The following is a 24,080-nucleotide window of genomic DNA, read 5'->3' on the forward strand; positions in this document are numbered from 1 at the left end:
CGAAAACCTGGAAAAATCCACAACAAAACTACTAGAGCTAATAAATGAGTACAGCAAAGTAGCAGGTTACAAGATCAACATTTAAAAATCTGTAGCATTTCTATACACTAGCAATGAACAAGCTGAGGGGGAAATCAAGAAACGAATCCCATTTACAATTGCAACTAAAAGAATAAAATACCTAGGAATAAATTTAACTAAAGAGACAAAAAACCTATATAAAGAAAAACTACAAAAAACTGTTAAAAGAAATCACAGAAGACCTAAATAGATGGAAGGGCAATCCGTGTTCATGGATTGGAAGACTAAATATAGTTAAGATGTCAATTCTACCTAAATTGATTTACAGATTCAATGCAATACCAATCAAAATCCCAACAACTTATTTTTCAGAAATAGTAAAACCAATAAGCAAATTTATCTGGAAGGGCAGGGTCCCCCGAATTGCTAAAAACATCTTGAGGGAAAAAAAACGAAGCTGGAGGTCTTGCGCTGCCTGACTTTAAGGCATATTATGAAGCCACAGTGGTCAAAACAGCATGGTATTGGCATAAAGATAGATATATCGACCAATGGAATTGAATCGAATAGAGTGCTCAGATATAGACCCTCTCATCTATGGACATTTGATCTTTGATAAGGCAGTCAAGCCAACTCACCTGGGTCAGAACAGTCTCTTCAGTAAATGGTGCCTAGAGAACTGGATATTCTTATGCAAAAGAAAGAAAGAGGACCCGTATCTCACACCCTATACAAAAGTTAACTCTAAATGGATCAAAGATATAAACATTAGGTCTAAGACCATAAAACAGTTAGAGGAAAATGTAGGGAGATATCTTATGAAACTTACAATTGGAGGTGGTTTTATGGACCTTAAACCTAAAGCAAGAGCACTGAAGAAGGAAATAAATAAATAGGAGCTCCTCAAAATTAAACACTTTTGTGCATCAAAGAACTTCATCAAGAAAGTAGAAAGACAGCCTACACAATGGGAGACAAGATTTGGAAACGACATTTCAGATAAAGGTCTAGTATCCAGAATTTATAAAGAGATTGTCCAACTCAACAACAAAAAGACAGCCAACCCAATTACAAAATGGGAAAGAGACTTGAACAGACACCTATCAGAAGAGGAAATACAAATGGCCAAAAGGCACATGAAGAGATGCTCAATGTCCCTGGCCATTAGAGAAATGCAAATCAAGACCACAATGAGATATCATCTCACACCCACCAGAATGGCCATTATCAACAAAACAGAAAATGACAAGTGCTGGAGAGGATGTGGTGAAAGAGGCACAGTTATCCACTATTGGTGGGAATGTCAAATGGTGCAACCACTGTGGAAGGCAGTTTGGCGGTTCCTCAAAAAGCTGAATATAGAATTGCCATACGACCCAGCAATACCATTGCTGGGTATCTACTCAAAGGAATTAAGGGCAAAAACTCAAACGGACATTTGCACACCAATGTTTATAGCAGCGTTATTTACAATTGCAAAGAGATGGAAACAGCCAAAATGTCCATCAACAGATGAGTGACTGTGGTATAAACATACGATGGAATATTATGCAGCTTTAAGACAGGATAAACTTATGAAGCACGTAATAACATGGATGGACCTAGAGAACATTATGCTGAGTGAGTCTAGCCAAAAAAAAAAAGGAAAAATACTGTATGGTCCCACTGATGTGAACCGACATTAGAGAATAAACTTGGAATATGTCATTGGTAACAGAGTCCAGCAGGAGTTAGAAACAGGGTAAGATAATGGGTAATTGGAGCTGAAGGGATACAGACTGTGCAACAGGACTAGATACAAAAACTCAAAAATGGACAGCACAATAATACCTAATTGTAAAGTAATCATGTTAAAACATTGAATGAAGCTGCATCTGAGCTATAGGTTTTTTTTTTTACTATTATTATTACTTTTATTTTTTTCTCTATATTAACATTCTATATCTTTTTCTGTTGTGTTGCTAGTTCTTCTAAACCGATGCAAATGTACTAAGAAACAATGATCATGCATCTATGTGATGATGTTAAGAATTACTGATTGCATATGTAGAATGGTATGATTTCTAAATGTTGGGTTAATTTTTTTTCCGTTAATTAATTAAAAAAAAAGAGACAAAGAAGGATACTGTCTACTAATAAAAGGAACAATTAAACAAGAAGACATAACAATCATAAATATTTACGCACTGAATCAGAATGCCCTAAAATATGTGAGGCATACACTGCAATTACTGAAAAGGGAAATAGACACATCTACCATAATAGTTGGAGACTTTAATTCCCCACTCTCATCAATGGACAGAACATCTAGACAGAGGATCAATAAAGAAACAGAGAATTTGAATATTACGATAAATGAGCTAGACTTAACAGACATTTATAGGACATTACACCCCACAACAGCAGAATACACCTTTTTCTCAAATGCTCATGGATCATTCTCATAGATAGACCATATGCTGGGTCACAAAGCAAGTCTCAACAAATTTAAAAAGATTGAAATCATACACAACACTTTCTCAGATCATAAAGGAATGAAGTTGGAAATCAATAATAGGCAGAGGGCCAGAAAATTCACAAATACATGGAGGCTCAACAACACACTCTTAAACAACCAGTGGGTCAAGGAAGAAATTGCAAGAGAAATTAGTAAATATCTCGAGGCGAATGAAAATGAAAACACAACATATCAAAACCTATGGGACACAGCAAAGGCAGTGCTAAGAGGTAAATTTATTGCCCTAAATGCCTATATCAGAAAAGAAGAAAGGGTAAAAATTCGGGAATTAACTGTCCACTTGGAAGAACTGGAGAAAGAACAGCAAACTAATCCCAAAGCAAGCAAAAGGAAAGAAATAACAAAGATTAGAACAGAAATAAATGAAATTGAGAACATGAAAACAATAGAGAAAATCAGTAAGACCAGAAGTTGGTTCTATGAGAAAATCAACAAGATTGATGGGCCCTTAGCAAGACTGACAAAAAGAAGAGAGAGGACGCAAATAAATAAGATCAGAAATGGAAGAGGAGACATAACTACTGACCTCACAGAAATAAAGGAGGTAATAACAGGATACTATGAACAACTTTACGCTAATAAATACAACAATTCAGATGAAATGGACAAGTTCCTAGAAAGGCATGAACAACCAACTTTGACTCGAGAAAAAATAGATGGCCTCAACAAAGCAATCACAAGTAAATAAACTGAATCAGTCATTCAAAAGCTTCCCAAAAAGAAAAGTCCAGGACCAGACGGCTTCACATGTGAATTCTATCAAACATTTCAGAAAGAATTAGTACCAACTCTGCTCAAACTCTTCAAAAAAATTGAAGTGGAGGGAAAGCTACCTAATTCATTCTATGAAGCCAACATCACCCTCATACCAAAACCAGGCAAAGATATTACAAAAAAAAGAAAAATACAGACCAATCTCTCTAATGAATATAGATGCAAAAATCCTCAACAAAATTCTAGCAAATCAAATCCAGCAACACATTAAAAGAATTATACATCATGACCAAGTAGGATTCATCCCAGGTATGCAAGGATGGTTCAACATAAGAAAATCAATTAATGTAATACACCATATCAACAAATCAAAGCAGAAAAATCACATGATCATCTCAATTGATGCAGAGAAGGCATTTGACAAGATTCAACATCCTTTCCTGTAGAAAACACTTCAAAAGATAGGAATACAAGGGAACTTCCTTAAAATGATAGAGGGAATATATGAAAAACCCACAGCTAATATCATCCTCAATGGGGTAAAATTGAAAACTTTCCCCCTAAGATCAGGAACAAGACAAGGATGTCCGCTATCACCACTATTATTCAACATTGTGTTGGAGGTTCTAGCCAGAGGAATTAGACAAGAAAAAGAATACAAGGCATCAAAATTGGTAAGGAAGAAGTAAAACTATCACTGTTTGCAGACGATATGATACTATACGTCGAAAACCTGGAAAAATCCACAACAAAACTACTAGAGCTAATAAATGAGTACAGCAAAGTAGCAGGTTACAAGATCAACATTTAAAAATCTGTAGCATTTCTATACACTAGCAATGAACAAGCTGAGGGGGAAATCAAGAAACGAATCCCATTTACAATTGCAACTAAAAGAATAAAATACCTAGGAATAAATTTAACTAAAGAGACAAAAAACCTATATAAAGAAAAACTACAAAAAACTGTTAAAAGAAATCACAGAAGACCTAAATAGATGGAAGGGCAATCCGTGTTCATGGATTGGAAGACTAAATATAGTTAAGATGTCAATTCTACCTAAATTGATTTACAGATTCAATGCAATACCAATCAAAATCCCAACAACTTATTTTTCAGAAATAGTAAAACCAATAAGCAAATTTATCTGGAAGGGCAGGGTCCCCCGAATTGCTAAAAACATCTTGAGGGAAAAAAAACGAAGCTGGAGGTCTTGCGCTGCCTGACTTTAAGGCATATTATGAAGCCACAGTGGTCAAAACAGCATGGTATTGGCATAAAGATAGATATATCGACCAATGGAATTGAATCGAATAGAGTGCTCAGATATAGACCCTCTCATCTATGGACATTTGATCTTTGATAAGGCAGTCAAGCCAACTCACCTGGGTCAGAACAGTCTCTTCAGTAAATGGTGCCTAGAGAACTGGATATTCTTATGCAAAAGAAAGAAAGAGGACCCGTATCTCACACCCTATACAAAAGTTAACTCTAAATGGATCAAAGATATAAACATTAGGTCTAAGACCATAAAACAGTTAGAGGAAAATGTAGGGAGATATCTTATGAAACTTACAATTGGAGGTGGTTTTATGGACCTTAAACCTAAAGCAAGAGCACTGAAGAAGGAAATAAATAAATAGGAGCTCCTCAAAATTAAACACTTTTGTGCATCAAAGAACTTCATCAAGAAAGTAGAAAGACAGCCTACACAATGGGAGACAAGATTTGGAAACGACATTTCAGATAAAGGTCTAGTATCCAGAATTTATAAAGAGATTGTCCAACTCAACAACAAAAAGACAGCCAACCCAATTACAAAATGGGAAAGAGACTTGAACAGACACCTATCAGAAGAGGAAATACAAATGGCCAAAAGGCACATGAAGAGATGCTCAATGTCCCTGGCCATTAGAGAAATGCAAATCAAGACCACAATGAGATATCATCTCACACCCACCAGAATGGCCATTATCAACAAAACAGAAAATGACAAGTGCTGGAGAGGATGTGGTGAAAGAGGCACAGTTATCCACTATTGGTGGGAATGTCAAATGGTGCAACCACTGTGGAAGGCAGTTTGGCGGTTCCTCAAAAAGCTGAATATAGAATTGCCATACGACCCAGCAATACCATTGCTGGGTATCTACTCAAAGGAATTAAGGGCAAAAACTCAAACGGACATTTGCACACCAATGTTTATAGCAGCGTTATTTACAATTGCAAAGAGATGGAAACAGCCAAAATGTCCATCAACAGATGAGTGACTGTGGTATAAACATACGATGGAATATTATGCAGCTTTAAGACAGGATAAACTTATGAAGCACGTAATAACATGGATGGACCTAGAGAACATTATGCTGAGTGAGTCTAGCCAAAAAAAAAAAGGAAAAATACTGTATGGTCCCACTGATGTGAACCGACATTAGAGAATAAACTTGGAATATGTCATTGGTAACAGAGTCCAGCAGGAGTTAGAAACAGGGTAAGATAATGGGTAATTGGAGCTGAAGGGATACAGACTGTGCAACAGGACTAGATACAAAAACTCAAAAATGGACAGCACAATAATACCTAATTGTAAAGTAATCATGTTAAAACATTGAATGAAGCTGCATCTGAGCTATAGGTTTTTTTTTTTACTATTATTATTACTTTTATTTTTTTCTCTATATTAACATTCTATATCTTTTTCTGTTGTGTTGCTAGTTCTTCTAAACCGATGCAAATGTACTAAGAAACAATGATCATGCATCTATGTGATGATGTTAAGAATTACTGATTGCATATGTAGAATGGTATGATTTCTAAATGTTGGGTTAATTTTTTTTCCGTTAATTAATTAAAAAAAAAGAGACAAAGAAGGATACTGTCTACTAATAAAAGGAACAATTAAACAAGAAGACATAACAATCATAAATATTTACGCACTGAATCAGAATGCCCTAAAATATGTGAGGCATACACTGCAATTACTGAAAAGGGAAATAGACACATCTACCATAATAGTTGGAGACTTTAATTCCCCACTCTCATCAATGGACAGAACATCTAGACAGAGGATCAATAAAGAAACAGAGAATTTGAATATTACGATAAATGAGCTAGACTTAACAGACATTTATAGGACATTACACCCCACAACAGCAGAATACACCTTTTTCTCAAATGCTCATGGATCATTCTCATAGATAGACCATATGCTGGGTCACAAAGCAAGTCTCAACAAATTTAAAAAGATTGAAATCATACACAACACTTTCTCAGATCATAAAGGAATGAAGTTGGAAATCAATAATAGGCAGAGGGCCAGAAAATTCACAAATACATGGAGGCTCAACAACACACTCTTAAACAACCAGTGGGTCAAGGAAGAAATTGCAAGAGAAATTAGTAAATATCTCGAGGCGAATGAAAATGAAAACACAACATATCAAAACCTATGGGACACAGCAAAGGCAGTGCTAAGAGGTAAATTTATTGCCCTAAATGCCTATATCAGAAAAGAAGAAAGGGTAAAAATTCGGGAATTAACTGTCCACTTGGAAGAACTGGAGAAAGAACAGCAAACTAATCCCAAAGCAAGCAAAAGGAAAGAAATAACAAAGATTAGAACAGAAATAAATGAAATTGAGAACATGAAAACAATAGAGAAAATCAGTAAGACCAGAAGTTGGTTCTATGAGAAAATCAACAAGATTGATGGGCCCTTAGCAAGACTGACAAAAAGAAGAGAGAGGATGCAAATAAATAAGATCAGAAATGGAAGAGGAGACATAACTACTGACCTCACAGAAATAAAGGAGGTAATAACAGGATACTATGAACAACTTTACGCTAATAAATACAACAATTCAGATGAAATGGACAAGTTCTTAGAAAGGCATGAACAACCAACTTTGACTCGAGAAAAAATAGATGGCCTCAACAAAGCAATCACAAGTAAATAAACTGAATCAGTCATTCAAAAGCTTCCCAAAAAGAAAAGTCCAGGACCAGACGGCTTCACATGTGAATTCTATCAAACATTTCAGAAAGAATTAGTACCAACTCTGCTCAAACTCTTCAAAAAAATTGAAGTGGAGGGAAAGCTACCTAATTCATTCTATGAAGCCAACATCACCCTCATACCAAAACCAGGCAAAGATATTACAAAAAAAAGAAAAATACAGACCAATCTCTCTAATGAATATAGATGCAAAAATCCTCAACAAAATTCTAGCAAATCAAATCCAGCAACACATTAAAAGAATTATACATCATGACCAAGTAGGATTCATCCCAGGTATGCAAGGATGGTTCAACATAAGAAAATCAATTAATGTAATACACCATATCAACAAATCAAAGCAGAAAAATCACATGATCATCTCAATTGATGCATAGAAGGCATTTGACAAGATTCAACATCCTTTCCTGTAGAAAACACTTCAAAAGATAGGAATACAAGGGAACTTCCTTAAAATGATAGAGGGAATATATGAAAAACCCACAGCTAATATCATCCTCAATGGGGTAAAATTGAAAACTTTCCCCCTAAGATCAGGAACAAGACAAGGATGTCCGCTATCACCACTATTATTCAACATTGTGTTGGAGGTTCTAGCCAGAGGAATTAGACAAGAAAAAGAATACAAGGCATCAAAATTGGTAAGGAAGAAGTAAAACTATCACTGTTTGCAGACGATATGATACTATACGTCGAAAACCTGGAAAAATCCACAACAAAACTACTAGAGCTAATAAATGAGTACAGCAAAGTAGCAGGTTACAAGATCAACATTTAAAAATCTGTAGCATTTCTATACACTAGCAATGAACAAGCTGAGGGGGAAATCAAGAAACGAATCCCATTTACAATTGCAACTAAAAGAATAAAATACCTAGGAATAAATTTAACTAAAGAGACAAAAAACCTATATAAAGAAAAACTACAAAAAACTGTTAAAAGAAATCACAGAAGACCTAAATAGATGGAAGGGCAATCCGTGTTCATGGATTGGAAGACTAAATATAGTTAAGATGTCAATTCTACCTAAATTGATTTACAGATTCAATGCAATACCAATCAAAATCCCAACAACTTATTTTTCAGAAATAGTAAAACCAATAAGCAAATTTATCTGGAAGGGCAGGGTCCCCCGAATTGCTAAAAACATCTTGAGGGAAAAAAAACGAAGCTGGAGGTCTTGCGCTGCCTGACTTTAAGGCATATTATGAAGCCACAGTGGTCAAAACAGCATGGTATTGGCATAAAGATAGATATATCGACCAATGGAATTGAATCGAATAGAGTGCTCAGATATAGACCCTCTCATCTATGGACATTTGATCTTTGATAAGGCAGTCAAGCCAACTCACCTGGGTCAGAACAGTCTCTTCAGTAAATGGTGCCTAGAGAACTGGATATTCTTATGCAAAAGAAAGAAAGAGGACCCGTATCTCACACCCTATACAAAAGTTAACTCTAAATGGATCAAAGATATAAACATTAGGTCTAAGACCATAAAACAGTTAGAGGAAAATGTAGGGAGATATCTTATGAAACTTACAATTGGAGGTGGTTTTATGGACCTTAAACCTAAAGCAAGAGCACTGAAGAAGGAAATAAATAAATAGGAGCTCCTCAAAATTAAACACTTTTGTGCATCAAAGAACTTCATCAAGAAAGTAGAAAGACAGCCTACACAATGGGAGACAAGATTTGGAAACGACATTTCAGATAAAGGTCTAGTATCCAGAATTTATAAAGAGATTGTCCAACTCAACAACAAAAAGACAGCCAACCCAATTACAAAATGGGAAAGAGACTTGAACAGACACCTATCAGAAGAGGAAATACAAATGGCCAAAAGGCACATGAAGAGATGCTCAATGTCCCTGGCCATTAGAGAAATGCAAATCAAGACCACAATGAGATATCATCTCACACCCACCAGAATGGCCATTATCAACAAAACAGAAAATGACAAGTGCTGGAGAGGATGTGGTGAAAGAGGCACAGTTATCCACTATTGGTGGGAATGTCAAATGGTGCAACCACTGTGGAAGGCAGTTTGGCGGTTCCTCAAAAAGCTGAATATAGAATTGCCATACGACCCAGCAATACCATTGCTGGGTATCTACTCAAAGGAATTAAGGGCAAAAACTCAAACGGACATTTGCACACCAATGTTTATAGCAGCGTTATTTACAATTGCAAAGAGATGGAAACAGCCAAAATGTCCATCAACAGATGAGTGACTGTGGTATAAACATACGATGGAATATTATGCAGCTTTAAGACAGGATAAACTTATGAAGCACGTAATAACATGGATGGACCTAGAGAACATTATGCTGAGTGAGTCTAGCCAAAAAAAAAAAGGAAAAATACTGTATGGTCCCACTGATGTGAACCGACATTAGAGAATAAACTTGGAATATGTCATTGGTAACAGAGTCCAGCAGGAGTTAGAAACAGGGTAAGATAATGGGTAATTGGAGCTGAAGGGATACAGACTGTGCAACAGGACTAGATACAAAAACTCAAAAATGGACAGCACAATAATACCTAATTATAAAGTAATCATGTTAAAACATTGAATGAAGCTGCATCTGAGCTATAGGTTTTTTTTTTTTACTATTATTATTACTTTTATTTTTTTCTCTATATTAACATTCTATATCTTTTTCTGTTGTGTTGCTAGTTCTTCTAAACCGATGCAAATGTACTAAGAAACAATGATCATGCATCTATGTGATGATGTTAAGAATTACTGATTGCATATGTAGAATGGTATGATTTCTAAATGTTGGGTTAATTTTTTTTCCGTTAATTAATTAAAAAAAAAGAGACAAAGAAGGATACTGTCTACTAATAAAAGGAACAATTAAACAAGAAGACATAACAATCATAAATATTTACGCACTGAATCAGAATGCCCTAAAATATGTGAGGCATACACTGCAATTACTGAAAAGGGAAATAGACACATCTACCATAATAGTTGGAGACTTTAATTCCCCACTCTCATCAATGGACAGAACATCTAGACAGAGGATCAATAAAGAAACAGAGAATTTGAATATTACGATAAATGAGCTAGACTTAACAGACATTTATAGGACATTACACCCCACAACAGCAGAATACACCTTTTTCTCAAATGCTCATGGATCATTCTCATAGATAGACCATATGCTGGGTCACAAAGCAAGTCTCAACAAATTTAAAAAGATTGAAATCATACACAACACTTTCTCAGATCATAAAGGAATGAAGTTGGAAATCAATAATAGGCAGAGGGCCAGAAAATTCACAAATACATGGAGGCTCAACAACACACTCTTAAACAACCAGTGGGTCAAGGAAGAAATTGCAAGAGAAATTAGTAAATATCTCGAGGCGAATGAAAATGAAAACACAACATATCAAAACCTATGGGACACAGCAAAGGCAGTGCTAAGAGGTAAATTTATTGCCCTAAATGCCTATATCAGAAAAGAAGAAAGGGTAAAAATTCGGGAATTAACTGTCCACTTGGAAGAACTGGAGAAAGAACAGCAAACTAATCCCAAAGCAAGCAAAAGGAAAGAAATAACAAAGATTAGAACAGAAATAAATGAAATTGAGAACATGAAAACAATAGAGAAAATCAGTAAGACCAGAAGTTGGTTCTATGAGAAAATCAACAAGATTGATGGGCCCTTAGCAAGACTGACAAAAAGAAGAGAGAGGACGCAAATAAATAAGATCAGAAATGGAAGAGGAGACATAACTACTGACCTCACAGAAATAAAGGAGGTAATAACAGGATACTATGAACAACTTTACGCTAATAAATACAACAATTCAGATGAAATGGACAAGTTCCTAGAAAGGCATGAACAACCAACTTTGACTCGAGAAAAAATAGATGGCCTCAACAAAGCAATCACAAGTAAATAAACTGAATCAGTCATTCAAAAGCTTCCCAAAAAGAAAAGTCCAGGACCAGACGGCTTCACATGTGAATTCTATCAAACATTTCAGAAAGAATTAGTACCAACTCTGCTCAAACTCTTCAAAAAAATTGAAGTGGAGGGAAAGCTACCTAATTCATTCTATGAAGCCAACATCACCCTCATACCAAAACCAGGCAAAGATATTACAAAAAAAAGAAAAATACAGACCAATCTCTCTAATGAATATAGATGCAAAAATCCTCAACAAAATTCTAGCAAATCAAATCCAGCAACACATTAAAAGAATTATACATCATGACCAAGTAGGATTCATCCCAGGTATGCAAGGATGGTTCAACATAAGAAAATCAATTAATGTAATACACCATATCAACAAATCAAAGCAGAAAAATCACATGATCATCTCAATTGATGCAGAGAAGGCATTTGACAAGATTCAACATCCTTTCCTGTTGAAAACACTTCAAAAGATAGGAATACAAGGGAACTTCCTTAAAATGATAGAGGGAATATATGAAAAACCCACAGCTAATATCATCCTCAATGGGGTAAAATTGAAAACTTTCCCCCTAAGATCAGGAACAAGACAAGGATGTCCGCTATCACCACTATTATTCAACATTGTGTTGGAGGTTCTAGCCAGAGGAATTAGACAAGAAAAAGAAATACAAGGCATCAAAATTGGTAAGGAAGAAGTAAAACTATCACTGTTTGCAGACGATATGATACTATACGTCGAAAACCTGGAAAAATCCACAACAAAACTACTAGAGCTAATAAATGAGTACAGCAAAGTAGCAGGTTACAAGATCAACATTCAAAAATCTGTAGCATTTCTATACACTAGCAATGAACAAGCTGAGGGGGAAATCAAGAAACTAATTCCATTTACAATTGCAACTAAAAGGATAAAATACTTAGGAATAAATTTAACTAAAGAGACAAAAGACCTACACAAAGAAAACTACAAAAAACTGTTAAAAGAAATCACAGAAGACATAAATAGATGGAAGAGCATACCGTGTTCATGGATTGGAAGACTAAATATAGTTAAGATGTCAATTCTACCTAAATTGATTTACAGATTCAATGCAATACCAATCAAAATCCCAACAACTTATTTTTTGGAAATAGAAAAACCAATAAGCAAATTTATCTGGATGGGCAGGGTGCCCTGAATTGCTAAAAGTATCTTGAGGAAAAAAAATGAAGCTGGAGGTCTCACGCTGCCTGACTTTAAGGCATATTATGAAGCCACAGTGGTCAAAACAGCATGGTACTGGCATAAAGATAGATATATCGACCAATGGAATCGAATAGAGTGCTCAGACATAGACCCTCTCATCTATGGACATTTGATCTTTGATAAGGCAGTCAAGCCAACTCACCTGGGACAGAACAGTCTCCTCAATAAATGGTGCCTAGAGAACTGGATATCCATATGCAAAAGAATGAAAGAGGACCTGTATCTCACACCCTATACAAAAGTTAACTCAAAATGGATCAAAGATCTAAACATTAGGTCTAAGACCATAAAACAGTTAGAGGAAAATATAGGGAGATATCTTATGAAACTTACAATTGGAGGCGGTTTTATGGACCTTAAACCTAAAGCAAGAGCACTGAAGAAATAAATAAATAAATGGAAACTCCTCAAAATTAAACACTTTTGTGCATCAAAGAACTTCATCAAGAAAGTAGAAAGACAGCCTACACAAAGGGAGACAATATTTGGAAACGACATTTCAGATAAAGGTCTAGTATCCAGATTTTATAAAGAGATTGTTCAACTCAACAACAAAAAGATAGCCAATCCAATTACAAAATGGGAAAGAGACTTGAACAGACACCTCTCAGAAGAGGAAATACAAATGGCCAAAAGGCACATGAAGAGATGCTCAATGTCCCTGGCCATTAGAGAAATGCAAATCAAAACCACAATGAGATATCATCTCACACCCACCAGAATGGCCATTATCAACAAAACAGAAAATGACAAGTGCTGGAGAGGATGTGGAGAAAGAGGCACAGTTATCCACTGTTGGTGGGAATGTCAAATGGTGCAACCACTGTGGAAGGCAGTTCGGCAGTTCCTCAAAAAGCTGAATATAGAATTGCCATATGACCCAGCAATACCATTGCTAGGTATCTACTCAGAGGACTTAAGGGCAAGGACACAAACGGACATTTGCACACCAATGTTTATAGCAGCATTATTTACAATTGCAAAGAGATGGAAACAGCCAAAATGTCCATCAACAGATGAGTGGCTAAACAAACTGTGGTATATATATATACGATGGAATATTATGCAGCTTTAAGACAGAATAAACTTATGAAGCATGTAATAACATGGATGGACCTAGAGAACATTATGCTGAGTGAGACTAACCAAAAACTAAAGGACAAGTACTGTATGGTCCCACTGATGTGAACCGACATTAGAGAATAAACTTGGAATATGTCATTGGTAACAGAGACCATCAGGATTTAGAAATAGGGTAAGATAATGGGTAATTGGAGGTGAAGACAGACTGTGCAACAGGACTGGATACAAAAACTCAGAAATGGACAGCAAAATACTACCTAATTGTAATGTAATTATGTTAAAACACTGAATGAAGCTGCATCTGAGCTATAGTTTTTATTTTCTATTTTTATTTTTTTCTCTCTATTATCATTTTATTTCTTTTTCTGTTGTCTTGCTATTTCTTTTTCTAAATCGATGCAAATGTACTAAGAAATGATGATCATACATCTATGTGATGATATTAAGAATTACTGATTGTATGTGTAAAATGGAATGATTTCTAAATGTTGTGTTAATTTTTTTAATTAATAATAAAAAATATATAACACTGTTTATAATCACTTAAAATGAAATACATAGGTGTAAATATAAGAAAAAATGTACAGACCTTGATGCTCGTAGTAGCTTGGAGCTATGTAGCCCAGAAAAAAAAAATCTAAAATTTAATCCATTCCTGTGGGTCTGAACCATTTCGAAAGGACCTTTTGATGAGGACCCTTCAGTTAAGGTTTGGCCCATCTTAATACAATCACTGAAGGCATTATACAGAAGGCCACAGAGAAACTAAACAGCTGGGATGGGGATGGTGGGGTCACCAGCCAGAAGGCGGACGTCAACAGAATGTAGAAGTCATGCGAGGCTGCCATGTGCAGTGACCTGTGACGGAGGAGCCCAGAACCAAGGATCGCTGGCAGGCAGTCCAGCATGCCACAGTCTTCTGGGAGAAAGTGTCACCTTGATGACGTCTTAATCCTGGACTTCTCCTAGCCTCACACCGTGAGCCCATAAGTTATCATGGTTTAAGCCACCCAGTGCATGGTATTTGCTTCAGCAACCAAAAAATAAACAAATAAATAAACATATACTGAAATCCACAAGATGGTTATGAAAGAAATCAAAGACCCAAATAATGTTCAGATGTGCCATGTTCATGGACTAGAGGACACAACATGGTAAAGATGCCAATTCCCCACAAACTGGTATATGTGGTTAATGCAAGTCTTATCAAAATTACAGCAAGATTTTCTGTAGCTATAGATAAAATGATTCTATCATTTATACAGAAAGTCAAAGAGCTAGAATAAAACAATTTTTAAGAAGACAGCCAAATTGGGAGGCATCACTCTACTCAATTTCATGATTTAATGTAAAGCTTCAGTAAGCAAAGTTATGTGGTATTGTGGAAAGAGACACTTGGAAAAGCACAAACACAACCATCCAATTTTGGACAATGGTGCAAAAACACTATACTGAAGGAGAGAGGAGAGTCTTGCCCAGAGTGCTGGATCAGTTGGGTAGTCCTGGAGAAAAAGTGACTTTTTCTTCACCTAACACTTTATACAAAAATTAAGATCACAGATTTAAGTGCAAAACTATAAAACTTTCGGAAGAAAAAACAGGAGAAAATATGAGACCTAGGACTTAAAGAATTCTTAAACATGATACCAAAAGCATGATCTATAGAAGAAAAGATCAATAAATTTAACTTCATCAAAATTAAATATTTGGGGCGGGCCGCGGTGGCTCAGCGGGCAAAGTGCTTGCCTGCTATGCCGGAGGACCTCGGTTCGATTCCCGGCCCCAGCCCATGTAACAAAAACGGAGAAACAGAATACAATAAAACAAGAAAATGTTTAAAAATGTTTCCCTTTCTTCCTTCCTTCCTTCCTTCTATCCTTCCTTCCTTCTCTCTGTCTTTCCTTAAAAAAAAAAAAAAAATTAAATATTTGCTCTATAAAAGACACTTTTATAAGGATAAAAAGACAAGCAAAGCCTGGGAGAAAATATTTGCTAACTACATATTTGACAAAGGATTGATGACTATAATATATTAAGAACTTTCAAATTTAGCAGTTAAAAAAATTGATTAGAAAATGGGGAAAAGACATGAAGAGATAGTTCACTGAAGAGGATGGACAGATAGCAGGCAGACACATGAAACAATGCACAACATCACTAGCCATCAGAGAAATGCAATTTAAGACAATGGTGAAACATCACTCCACAACTGCAATGGGATTTTTTTAAAAACTGGCAATCCCCAATTTTCACAAGGATGTGGAGAGTCTGGACCTCTCATACCTTACCAGTGCAAATGTAAAATGGTGCAACCATTCTGGGAAATACTACTAAGGTATGGCAATCCATGCCATGCAATACTATTCAGCAGTAAAAAGGAAAAAACAATGATGTATACAATTGCAACCCCAGGGATCTTCTGATGGTTAATTTTATGCGCCAACTTGGCCAAGTTATAGTGCCCAGTTGTTTGGTCCAGGAAGGGCTGGCCTGATTGTTATTCTTAGGATATTCTTGTGGACCTAAACATATGGTAAGTAGATTGCATCTATGGCTGCTGACATCTACAATCAACAGAGGAGAATGTCATCAACAATGAAAGACATTTTACCCAATCTGTTGACGGTTTTGAAAAGAGAGATGATGGTTTCAGCAGTCTAAAGAGAGAACTTCCATCTCTACTTCAGCCAGCCGCTCCTGGGGAGTTCATCGAGGACCTCCACTGGAGTTCCCAGCCTGCCCTGTGGAATGTGGACTCATGCATCCCACTGTTGCATGAGACAATTTTATAAAGCCTCATACTTACAGTTACCTCCTGTCTGTCCTATTTCCCTAGAAAACCATGACTAACAGATTCTCAAGGGCATTACGCTGAGAGAAAAGCTACTTTCAAAAGGCCACACAGAGTGAGGTTCCATTGATACAACATACATTCCAAATGCTTTTAAAAGTATTTTTTCCCCTAATGGATGGAAAAAGTCCTCAAAATATCATCACGTTTAAGTCACATCAGTGTGTGAGTTATCATTACTGAAAGGTTATCTGTACTCTGCCGTTCAAATCTTGGTCCTGGGGAAACACCAGCACAATCACCAAGAAGTTGTCCGAAATGCAGAGTTGCAGGCCTCATGCCAGACTTACGGACTCACAGGGAAACTATGCATTTTAAACAGCTCCTCCACTCATTCAGACCGTGCATCACAACAGCAATGTCTTTAGTAAGGCTGCTATTAAGCAGTGAGTGTTAGAGTTGGATTACTGCTGATCAGATATTTTCTCCCCCATGCTCTTAAACTAGCAGGTGGCACTGCCTTGTCTCATCCCTCTGAGGCTTGAGTGGATGAGTTGCCAATGGCAAAAGGCCACATAATATGTGTTTCCATTGATACAACATGTTCAAAATGGCACAGTGTACAGATGGGGAGCAGGAAGTGGCTGTCCGGGCGTGTGGATGGGGGTTAGCCATAAAGAAGTACCACCAGGCAGATGCTTGAAGGGGTAGGTGGCTCTGTGCTGATGGCCGTGAGAATCCACACATGTAACGACATGACGGGATGCCAGAACATTTCATTTCACTGCGGTTTGTTACACAGCAACAGAGCGGTATAGTTAATGGATAGAGAAATGGGTTATAGAAAAAACAGGGTACTAACATAATTTGTGGCAATGGCTTTAGACCTGAATGACAGGTGGAAAGGGAACTACCATAGAAGACCAGCAAAATGGAGATCCACGTTATGTACCATCAAAATAAGTGACAAGCCCAGATATTTGCCTACAGTCTTTGGAAAGCAGACTATACTTAATCAAACTGTTAACTTGGTTGAGGAGACTTCAAGGAAAAATACTGAAAGCAGGATCTGGTTGTGCTTAACGCATTTAATAAGGTTCCACCAGGAGAAGATCAGGGAAGACCTGACCACTCAGTAAACAGATTTGAGAGGGCACAGAGAGAGCTCAGAAACTCTAGGATTTAAAACTTGGAACAAAGAAACTGTCTTTTATCGTAGGAAACCCAGGCTCCACCACTAAGTTATGACTTCAGGGAAAAGTCCAAAACACTCTTTCTCAGACTTCAGAAAAGACAAAATTCCTCCTAGAAATATTAAAGACATGGCTTTACAGAATCCTGAGCATGCAAAGACCTGTAATTAGGTTTAGAGAGAAAGGCATGTCTCAGAGAGAACCCTGGGTGTGACTTTTGACACATGTAATTGGGTGGAATCAAATTTACAGGAAGCACATGAGGTTTTTGAGAGAATTGTATTGTCAAGATACGACCATGCTGAACTACAAAACTCTGAGACTCTTCAAAATGTGAAAAGACTTCTGAGTTATCAACCCCCCAGGCAAAGACGTGGGCTGAGAAAGCTGTTCAGCATGGCCAAGGGGCTCTAATGGAAAAGGAAGGAGTGGGGAGACGTTAGAAATGGATCCAAGATGACAAGCAGGGCACCTGGTAGTCCGTGCTAAGAAATGTGAACCGAGTTTGGGAATAACAGGGAGCCATTGCAGGATTTTAAACAGAGGAATGATCAAGCTAAATTTAGATTTTAGAAACATTTATCTGACAGCAGTATGGATGGGAGCACTTTTGGAGGTGGGTGATGAGTCAGGAGCCTAAGACAGTCTTCTACTCAAGAGAAAGCAGTGCCACGTGCTTTCCATGAGGGTGGACAGAAGTGAATAAGTATTTGGAAGAAAACTCTACAGACTCGCAGTTGTCACTTTTAGATGTTCGGTGTGAACTGAAATCTCATTGGGCCTTAATTTATATTTTGCTAATTATTTATGAGTTTGTATACCCTCTCATTTGATTGGCCATTTTGATTTCCTCTTTCATTGGGGGGGGGGCTGTTTTAACTCCTTTTATATTGTGCTACTTGTCTTTTTGCATTGATTCTAGGCTCTATATTCTGTTCCACTGGTCAGTTGGAGGGTCCCTATGTAAACACGTTGTAATAATTCAGAAAGTTTTATAATAAACTTTCATGTATGCTAAAGATGTTAAAGCTGTTTCTGATACAGTTATGTATCTTAGGACTAGGCAGTCAGGTTTCACACACAGCCTGCTGGGATTTTCTTTGAATCTCTAGATCAATTTGGGGAAAATTAACAATTTTACAACACTGAGTATTCTAAGAGTTCAATGTATTTGAAGCTTCTGCCATGTTACTCAATCAAGTTTGATTTTTCCATTGAAATCTTACACATATTTTTAGATTTACTAGGTACTAAATATTTTTTATGTAGCATACATGCTGTTTTTATTTAAATTATTTTTTATTATTCACTCGAGTATATAGAAATAAATGATTATTACATATTTATTTTTGACCAAACAATCTTGTGAAATTATCTTTTTAATGTTGATAGTTCATCTTTAGATTAATTTTGGATTTTCTATGAGCACTATCTTAACTTCTTAAATAATGACAATTTTATATGGTTTTATCTGATCCTCAAACCATTTATTTCCTTTTGTCTTTTACTGCACTGGTAGCAAGAAGCTTGTATATATTATTGAATAGAAATGATGAAATGGGCTTGTCTTGTTCCTCATTTCAAAGACAAAGCTTTTAATGATTCAATATTTAATATTTTTGTAGATTGTATATCACCTTTGTGGTTCAAAGAAGATACACTCTTTACATAATTTAATAAGAGTTTTCATCAAACACTGAAGTAACAGGAACTTTCTCCTTTGATCTTCTGAAGTGGTGGATTACATTATTTTTATCTAGTGTCAAATTAATTTGCATTCCATGGGGAAATTCCAAATAGTCACAACGTATTTTACACATGGCTGAATTTCTTTATAATTATTGGGAAGAGGGGGAGGAACTTTCGTCCAACATATTTTGCCTGATTTATGTATAATTTTAAGGATTTGGGTCATGCTTGTCAAGACACCAAGTGATTTAGGGGCATTCTCATGTTTTCTGGACCCTAGAAGAGTTCCAACAAAATCAAAGTGATTTCTTTCGTGAACTTGTAATAGAACACAGAAAGAAATGAACATGCAAATGAATTCCTATCTCTGGACCCAATGGAAGTAATTTTCACTGGGTCCAGACATTTGCATGTTCATTTCTGGACCGAAGTCAAAAGAATTTTTGACTACCGACTAGTTTTTTGTTAGTTTATTATGCGATGATTCAAGTTTTCTATATCACCTTGAATCAGTGTTTTTACATTACATTTTAATAATAATTTATCCATGTCTTCAAAATTGCAAATTTATGGCAAAACCCTCTCATGGCAGTTTAACATCTTATTATTAATAAATAATATCCTCTTTTTAATCCCTTAAGTGTCCACTTAGCTATATCCCAGAAATCCATCAAGAATTTGCTCAAATATCTTCTCACTCATGCCTCTCCTTACATCCTACTTAATATTTTAAATATTTTAAACTGCCCTCTCTCTATTTCTGTTCTCCATTACCTTATTCATGGCACTTATCACCATTCAACACATTATGTTACATTTGTTTGTGTGTGTGTTTCTGTTTACCTCTAGAGTGTATGCCCATAAAGATAGTGGTTTTGTCTGCCTTTTTAAAAATTGATGTATACTAGATGTTTCAAACAATGCTTGGCACATAAAAACTGCTCAATAAAAAAGTGTTACTTTAATTCAATATTTCTAACTTCTCTCTTTCTCTTGATCATTCTTGACAGGGTTTTGAGTTTCATCCATGTTTTTAAACCCTCTCTGTTTTACATGTATGTTCGATTTCATTTTTTTTTGCATCATTCGCTAATTGTTAGTTTCTAACATATGAATTTAAGGCTATAAATTTACTTCTTAATTACTGGCTTGGCTAGATTCCCCACATTTTGTTATCTATATATACATTTTTTTCTATTCAAAACATTTTCCAATTCTTATGATCTTTGGTGGGTAAGGGGACCCATGGGTTATTAAAATGGATTTTTCCTACACAATAGGAATTTTAAAGACATTGACATATAATTGATTTCTAGCATAATTCAAAAGACACATGCTCAGTGACTTTTATTCATTGAAAATCACTGGAATGTGCTTCATTTAAGAATATGATCTCTCTCTTTTTTTAATTGGTAAATATTTTGGGTAAGCTTGAAAAGAATGGATATCTGCAGTTGGTAAATAGCATTACATAAACTCATTAGATTCAGATTATAAATTACGTGGTTCAAATATCCTATACTCTTTCTAATAACACCAGAATTAAATTATTTTGTGTCTGCCTGAGAAACTCTGAATTGAATTGTGTATCAACAACACCTGTGCTCTTAGAATGCATAGTGATGTGGAAATATGTTTGCTTTCAAAAGTAACCTCTATGTTAATGGCAAAGTTATGTTTAAATAAAATTTTAGATTTTTTAAATACACAAATGACTTTGGCTATGTCCTGTGTTTTAGACACATATTTTCACAATATCACAGAAAGTCTTGATTTCTCTGCTAGATTGTTCTTTCAGAATCTACACAAAATTAAAACTGCAGGTACTTTTCTATTAGGATGAATTACTTCTTTTCCATGAGAGACAGTTTATCTCTTTAAAAAGAATTGATATTTTCACTCCTTATGCTGCTCTCAAATGGCATATTTTCTGCCTAATGTTATTTCAAAAGTTATCTTAGAATTGTGACATATGTTCAACATTTACCTAGAATTCCAAAAAGAAAAGGGGGCAAGTTAAGTCCAAATACTCAGTTGTAAGCAATACTCCTAAAATCAGTTGTGATGGTGATTTTTAAACTTTTTCTCCCTATTCTTCTGGGTCAAACTAGAGCATCAAAGTTTACAGTATATAAGATAAACACCACTCAAAATTCATAGAGCAGATTCTAGCCACTCTATAATAATTAATTATACTTAATTATTTATAATTAATAATTAATTATACAATTGAATCATGACATTTTTAACCAGGAGATTGGGAATACAGTAATTTTTTAAAAATACATAATAAATATAAATAATGCTATATAGAAAAATCATATTAATAAGAACTAATATCAAAATATGGCTTGCTTTTTGGCTTTATTCTAACTTTTGTTGTTTATTTCTTTTTAGGGGCTGAAAAAATTTCCTTTTCCCATACTATATCTGGAATTGATTCAGCTTGGTTGTTGCAGTGTCACTGACTTTAATCTGTCCGCAAGAAAACATAAATGAAGGGATCTGGCAATCAATTCACCAAAAGCACCTTCTGGTGCAGTTTTTCCTCCACATGCTCATTACTTTTGCAGTGATTTTTCATACAAAAGGGCTATTGAGACGATAAGTCTCAGTACATTTTGGATCCCCTAAGTATGCCAGCATCCTTTCCCAAAAACAGGTAGAGAACTCCTACAAATATTCACAAATTTAAAGATAAATACAAAAAGGATAAGGAAAATTTAGCCAGAATGAAATTAATATTCAAAGTATCAAAAATGGTGTTAAATTCTATCTCTGGAATAGAAACACATTGGCAATATTACAAAAAGTTTTGATAGCATAATATCTGCCTTAATTACCAGAAAATGGCAATGGAAAAAAAATCCACGCATATGTGATGCAGGAACTAAGAACGCAGTGGAAAACATTCATAAGATAGAGCTGAATATCAATTAAACTGGAATCTAAGATTAGCTAGAAGTGCGTTTGCTTTGCTCATGTGATAAATAGGTAATCAAAAGTAATAATCCACAAAATCCACAATTGAAGGAAAAAATAGTTCTGATCTGAACAGGAATTCTGTATCTAGCCTGTTTTTTGTTTTTTTTTTTAATTCGGTTTTACAGAGAGCTGGGATGGTGGTGGCTTCGGAAAAGCAGAGGATCCGAAATCCGAGTTTATGAACTTGGGGAATGCAGTTAATCCCCTCCACCCCACTCACCTCTCGAGGTCAAGTGGAGGCGTATCACAAATGGGGCTTATAAAGCCAAAAGCGCCATGTAGACCTGCGCTCCCTGCACGGAGGCTGTCCTTGGGAGTCCAGACTGCACATCATGAGGCAGAGATGACCCAACCCTAACCGCTAAGCTCAGGCATTATTACAAAGATCACGGGGTCACTTGTGACCTTTTCTTTTTTTTTCACATGGGCAGGCACTGGGCATCGAATCTGGGTCTCTGGCATGGCAGGTGAGAAACCTGCCACGGTGCCACCATCGCCCACCTGTGACCTTCGTTTTGACAGTTTGTGTGCCCTACACTGCAGGGAGACACGGCAATGACTGGATGGTGCCACGGGATTCTACAGGCTGGCCGGAGTGAGCACACGGGGCCCCTGTGCTGAGGGCAGGTTCTGAGTTGATCTCCAGTGACATTGCACAGTATCACTTCGTCTTTGAGAGATCACGTTGCCTATTTTATGGATTATCTGGGTCTCGATGTTTGCTTTTTGTTCTGTAACAGCTTATCACACCTGTGATCTGTACCAAGGCCTGGCAGCTCTCAGAAAGGCACCGAGGAGAGAAACACACCCCACATGAATCAGCTTGGATGGATGTTTTGCTGTTCATTTTTCTAAACATGCTTTTCACATGGTAAATATTTGTTTCCAACCTGTTAGACTTTGAAGAAATACATTCTCCAATTTCTCTCCAAATACTGCACATGCACTAAAAGCCACCAACTAGCTTTGAATGAATTATGGTTCTACATTAAACACTGAGGGGGTTCTGTATTTCAACAGCGAACCACCTTAACTCTTCCACCATGGGGAAATGACGCCCGGGTATCTCCACGACAGGCACGCTGCAGACAGCATGGCTGGGGGACATGAACACAAAGGCAGGAGACCGACCTGGCCACCTACTGCAAAGAGATGCTGTCTCGTCTGAGCTGTCGGCACAGTCATCCACAAAGTCACACACGCTGTCCTGTGGGATGCACTGCTTGTTGGCACACGTGAACTCATCAGCGCTGCACTTCCCATTGTGGGGAAGGACCGGGGGGCAGTCCTGGAAGGAGATGTCATCCACAGCGACGTCGCCCATGTAGCTGACACCACGTCTGGCCCTGAAGACAATCTACAAGAGGAATGGAAATGCTGTCAGCCCATCAGCTCAACACTGGGCGAGCACTCTGGAGTACCCAGAGCTTGATCTGATAGCGACGCTGGTCCAGGAGCCGTGAGGGCCAGCCTTGAGACTGAGAACTTGGAAAGGGCAGTATTACTATAACTCATGTATGGATTTCCAGGGTGGGTGCCCCATGCGATGGAGCTGCACCTTCCAGGGTCTCAGCAGATGAAGAAGCACCAAGCCCAAGAAGCACCAAGCCCAAGGAGCGCCAAGCCCAGGCATCACCAAGTCCAGGGAGCACCAAGCCCAAGGAGTGCCAACCCAGGGAGTGCCAAGCCCAAGGATGCCAAGCCCAAGGAGCACCAAGCCCAGTGAGCACCAAGCCCAAGGAGCACCAAGCCCAGGGAATGCTAAGCCCAGGGAGCACCAAGCCCAAGGAGCACCAAGCCCAAGGAGCACCAAGCTCAGGGAGCGCCAAGCCCAAGGAGTGCCAAGCCCAGGGAGTGCCAAGCCCAGGGAGCACCAAGCCCAGGGAATGC

The 24,080-nt window shown here is 37.0% G+C and overlaps 1 protein-coding gene across 6 annotated transcripts in view; it reads right to left on the reverse strand.

Annotated features, from left to right (window-relative positions):
- The window catches only part of MALRD1 (MAM and LDL receptor class A domain containing 1), a 752,096-nt gene that overhangs the window by 437,148 nt on the left and 290,868 nt on the right, over positions 1-24,080 (reverse strand). For 4 of the 6 annotated variants that reach the window (XM_077154433.1, XM_077154399.1, XM_077154415.1 and 1 more), the window contains exon 25: positions 23,322-23,547. In XM_077154433.1, coding sequence (XP_077010548.1) covers positions 23,322-23,547 — 226 coding nt within the window. The remainder of the gene's footprint in view (positions 1-23,321; positions 23,548-24,080) is intronic. The other 2 variants (XM_077154409.1, XM_077154423.1) reach the window with 1 other exon arrangement.

Source organism: Tamandua tetradactyla, chromosome 1 (assembly GCF_023851605.1).
Source record: "Tamandua tetradactyla isolate mTamTet1 chromosome 1, mTamTet1.pri, whole genome shotgun sequence".
Taxonomy (NCBI): Eukaryota; Metazoa; Chordata; class Mammalia; order Pilosa; family Myrmecophagidae; genus Tamandua; species Tamandua tetradactyla.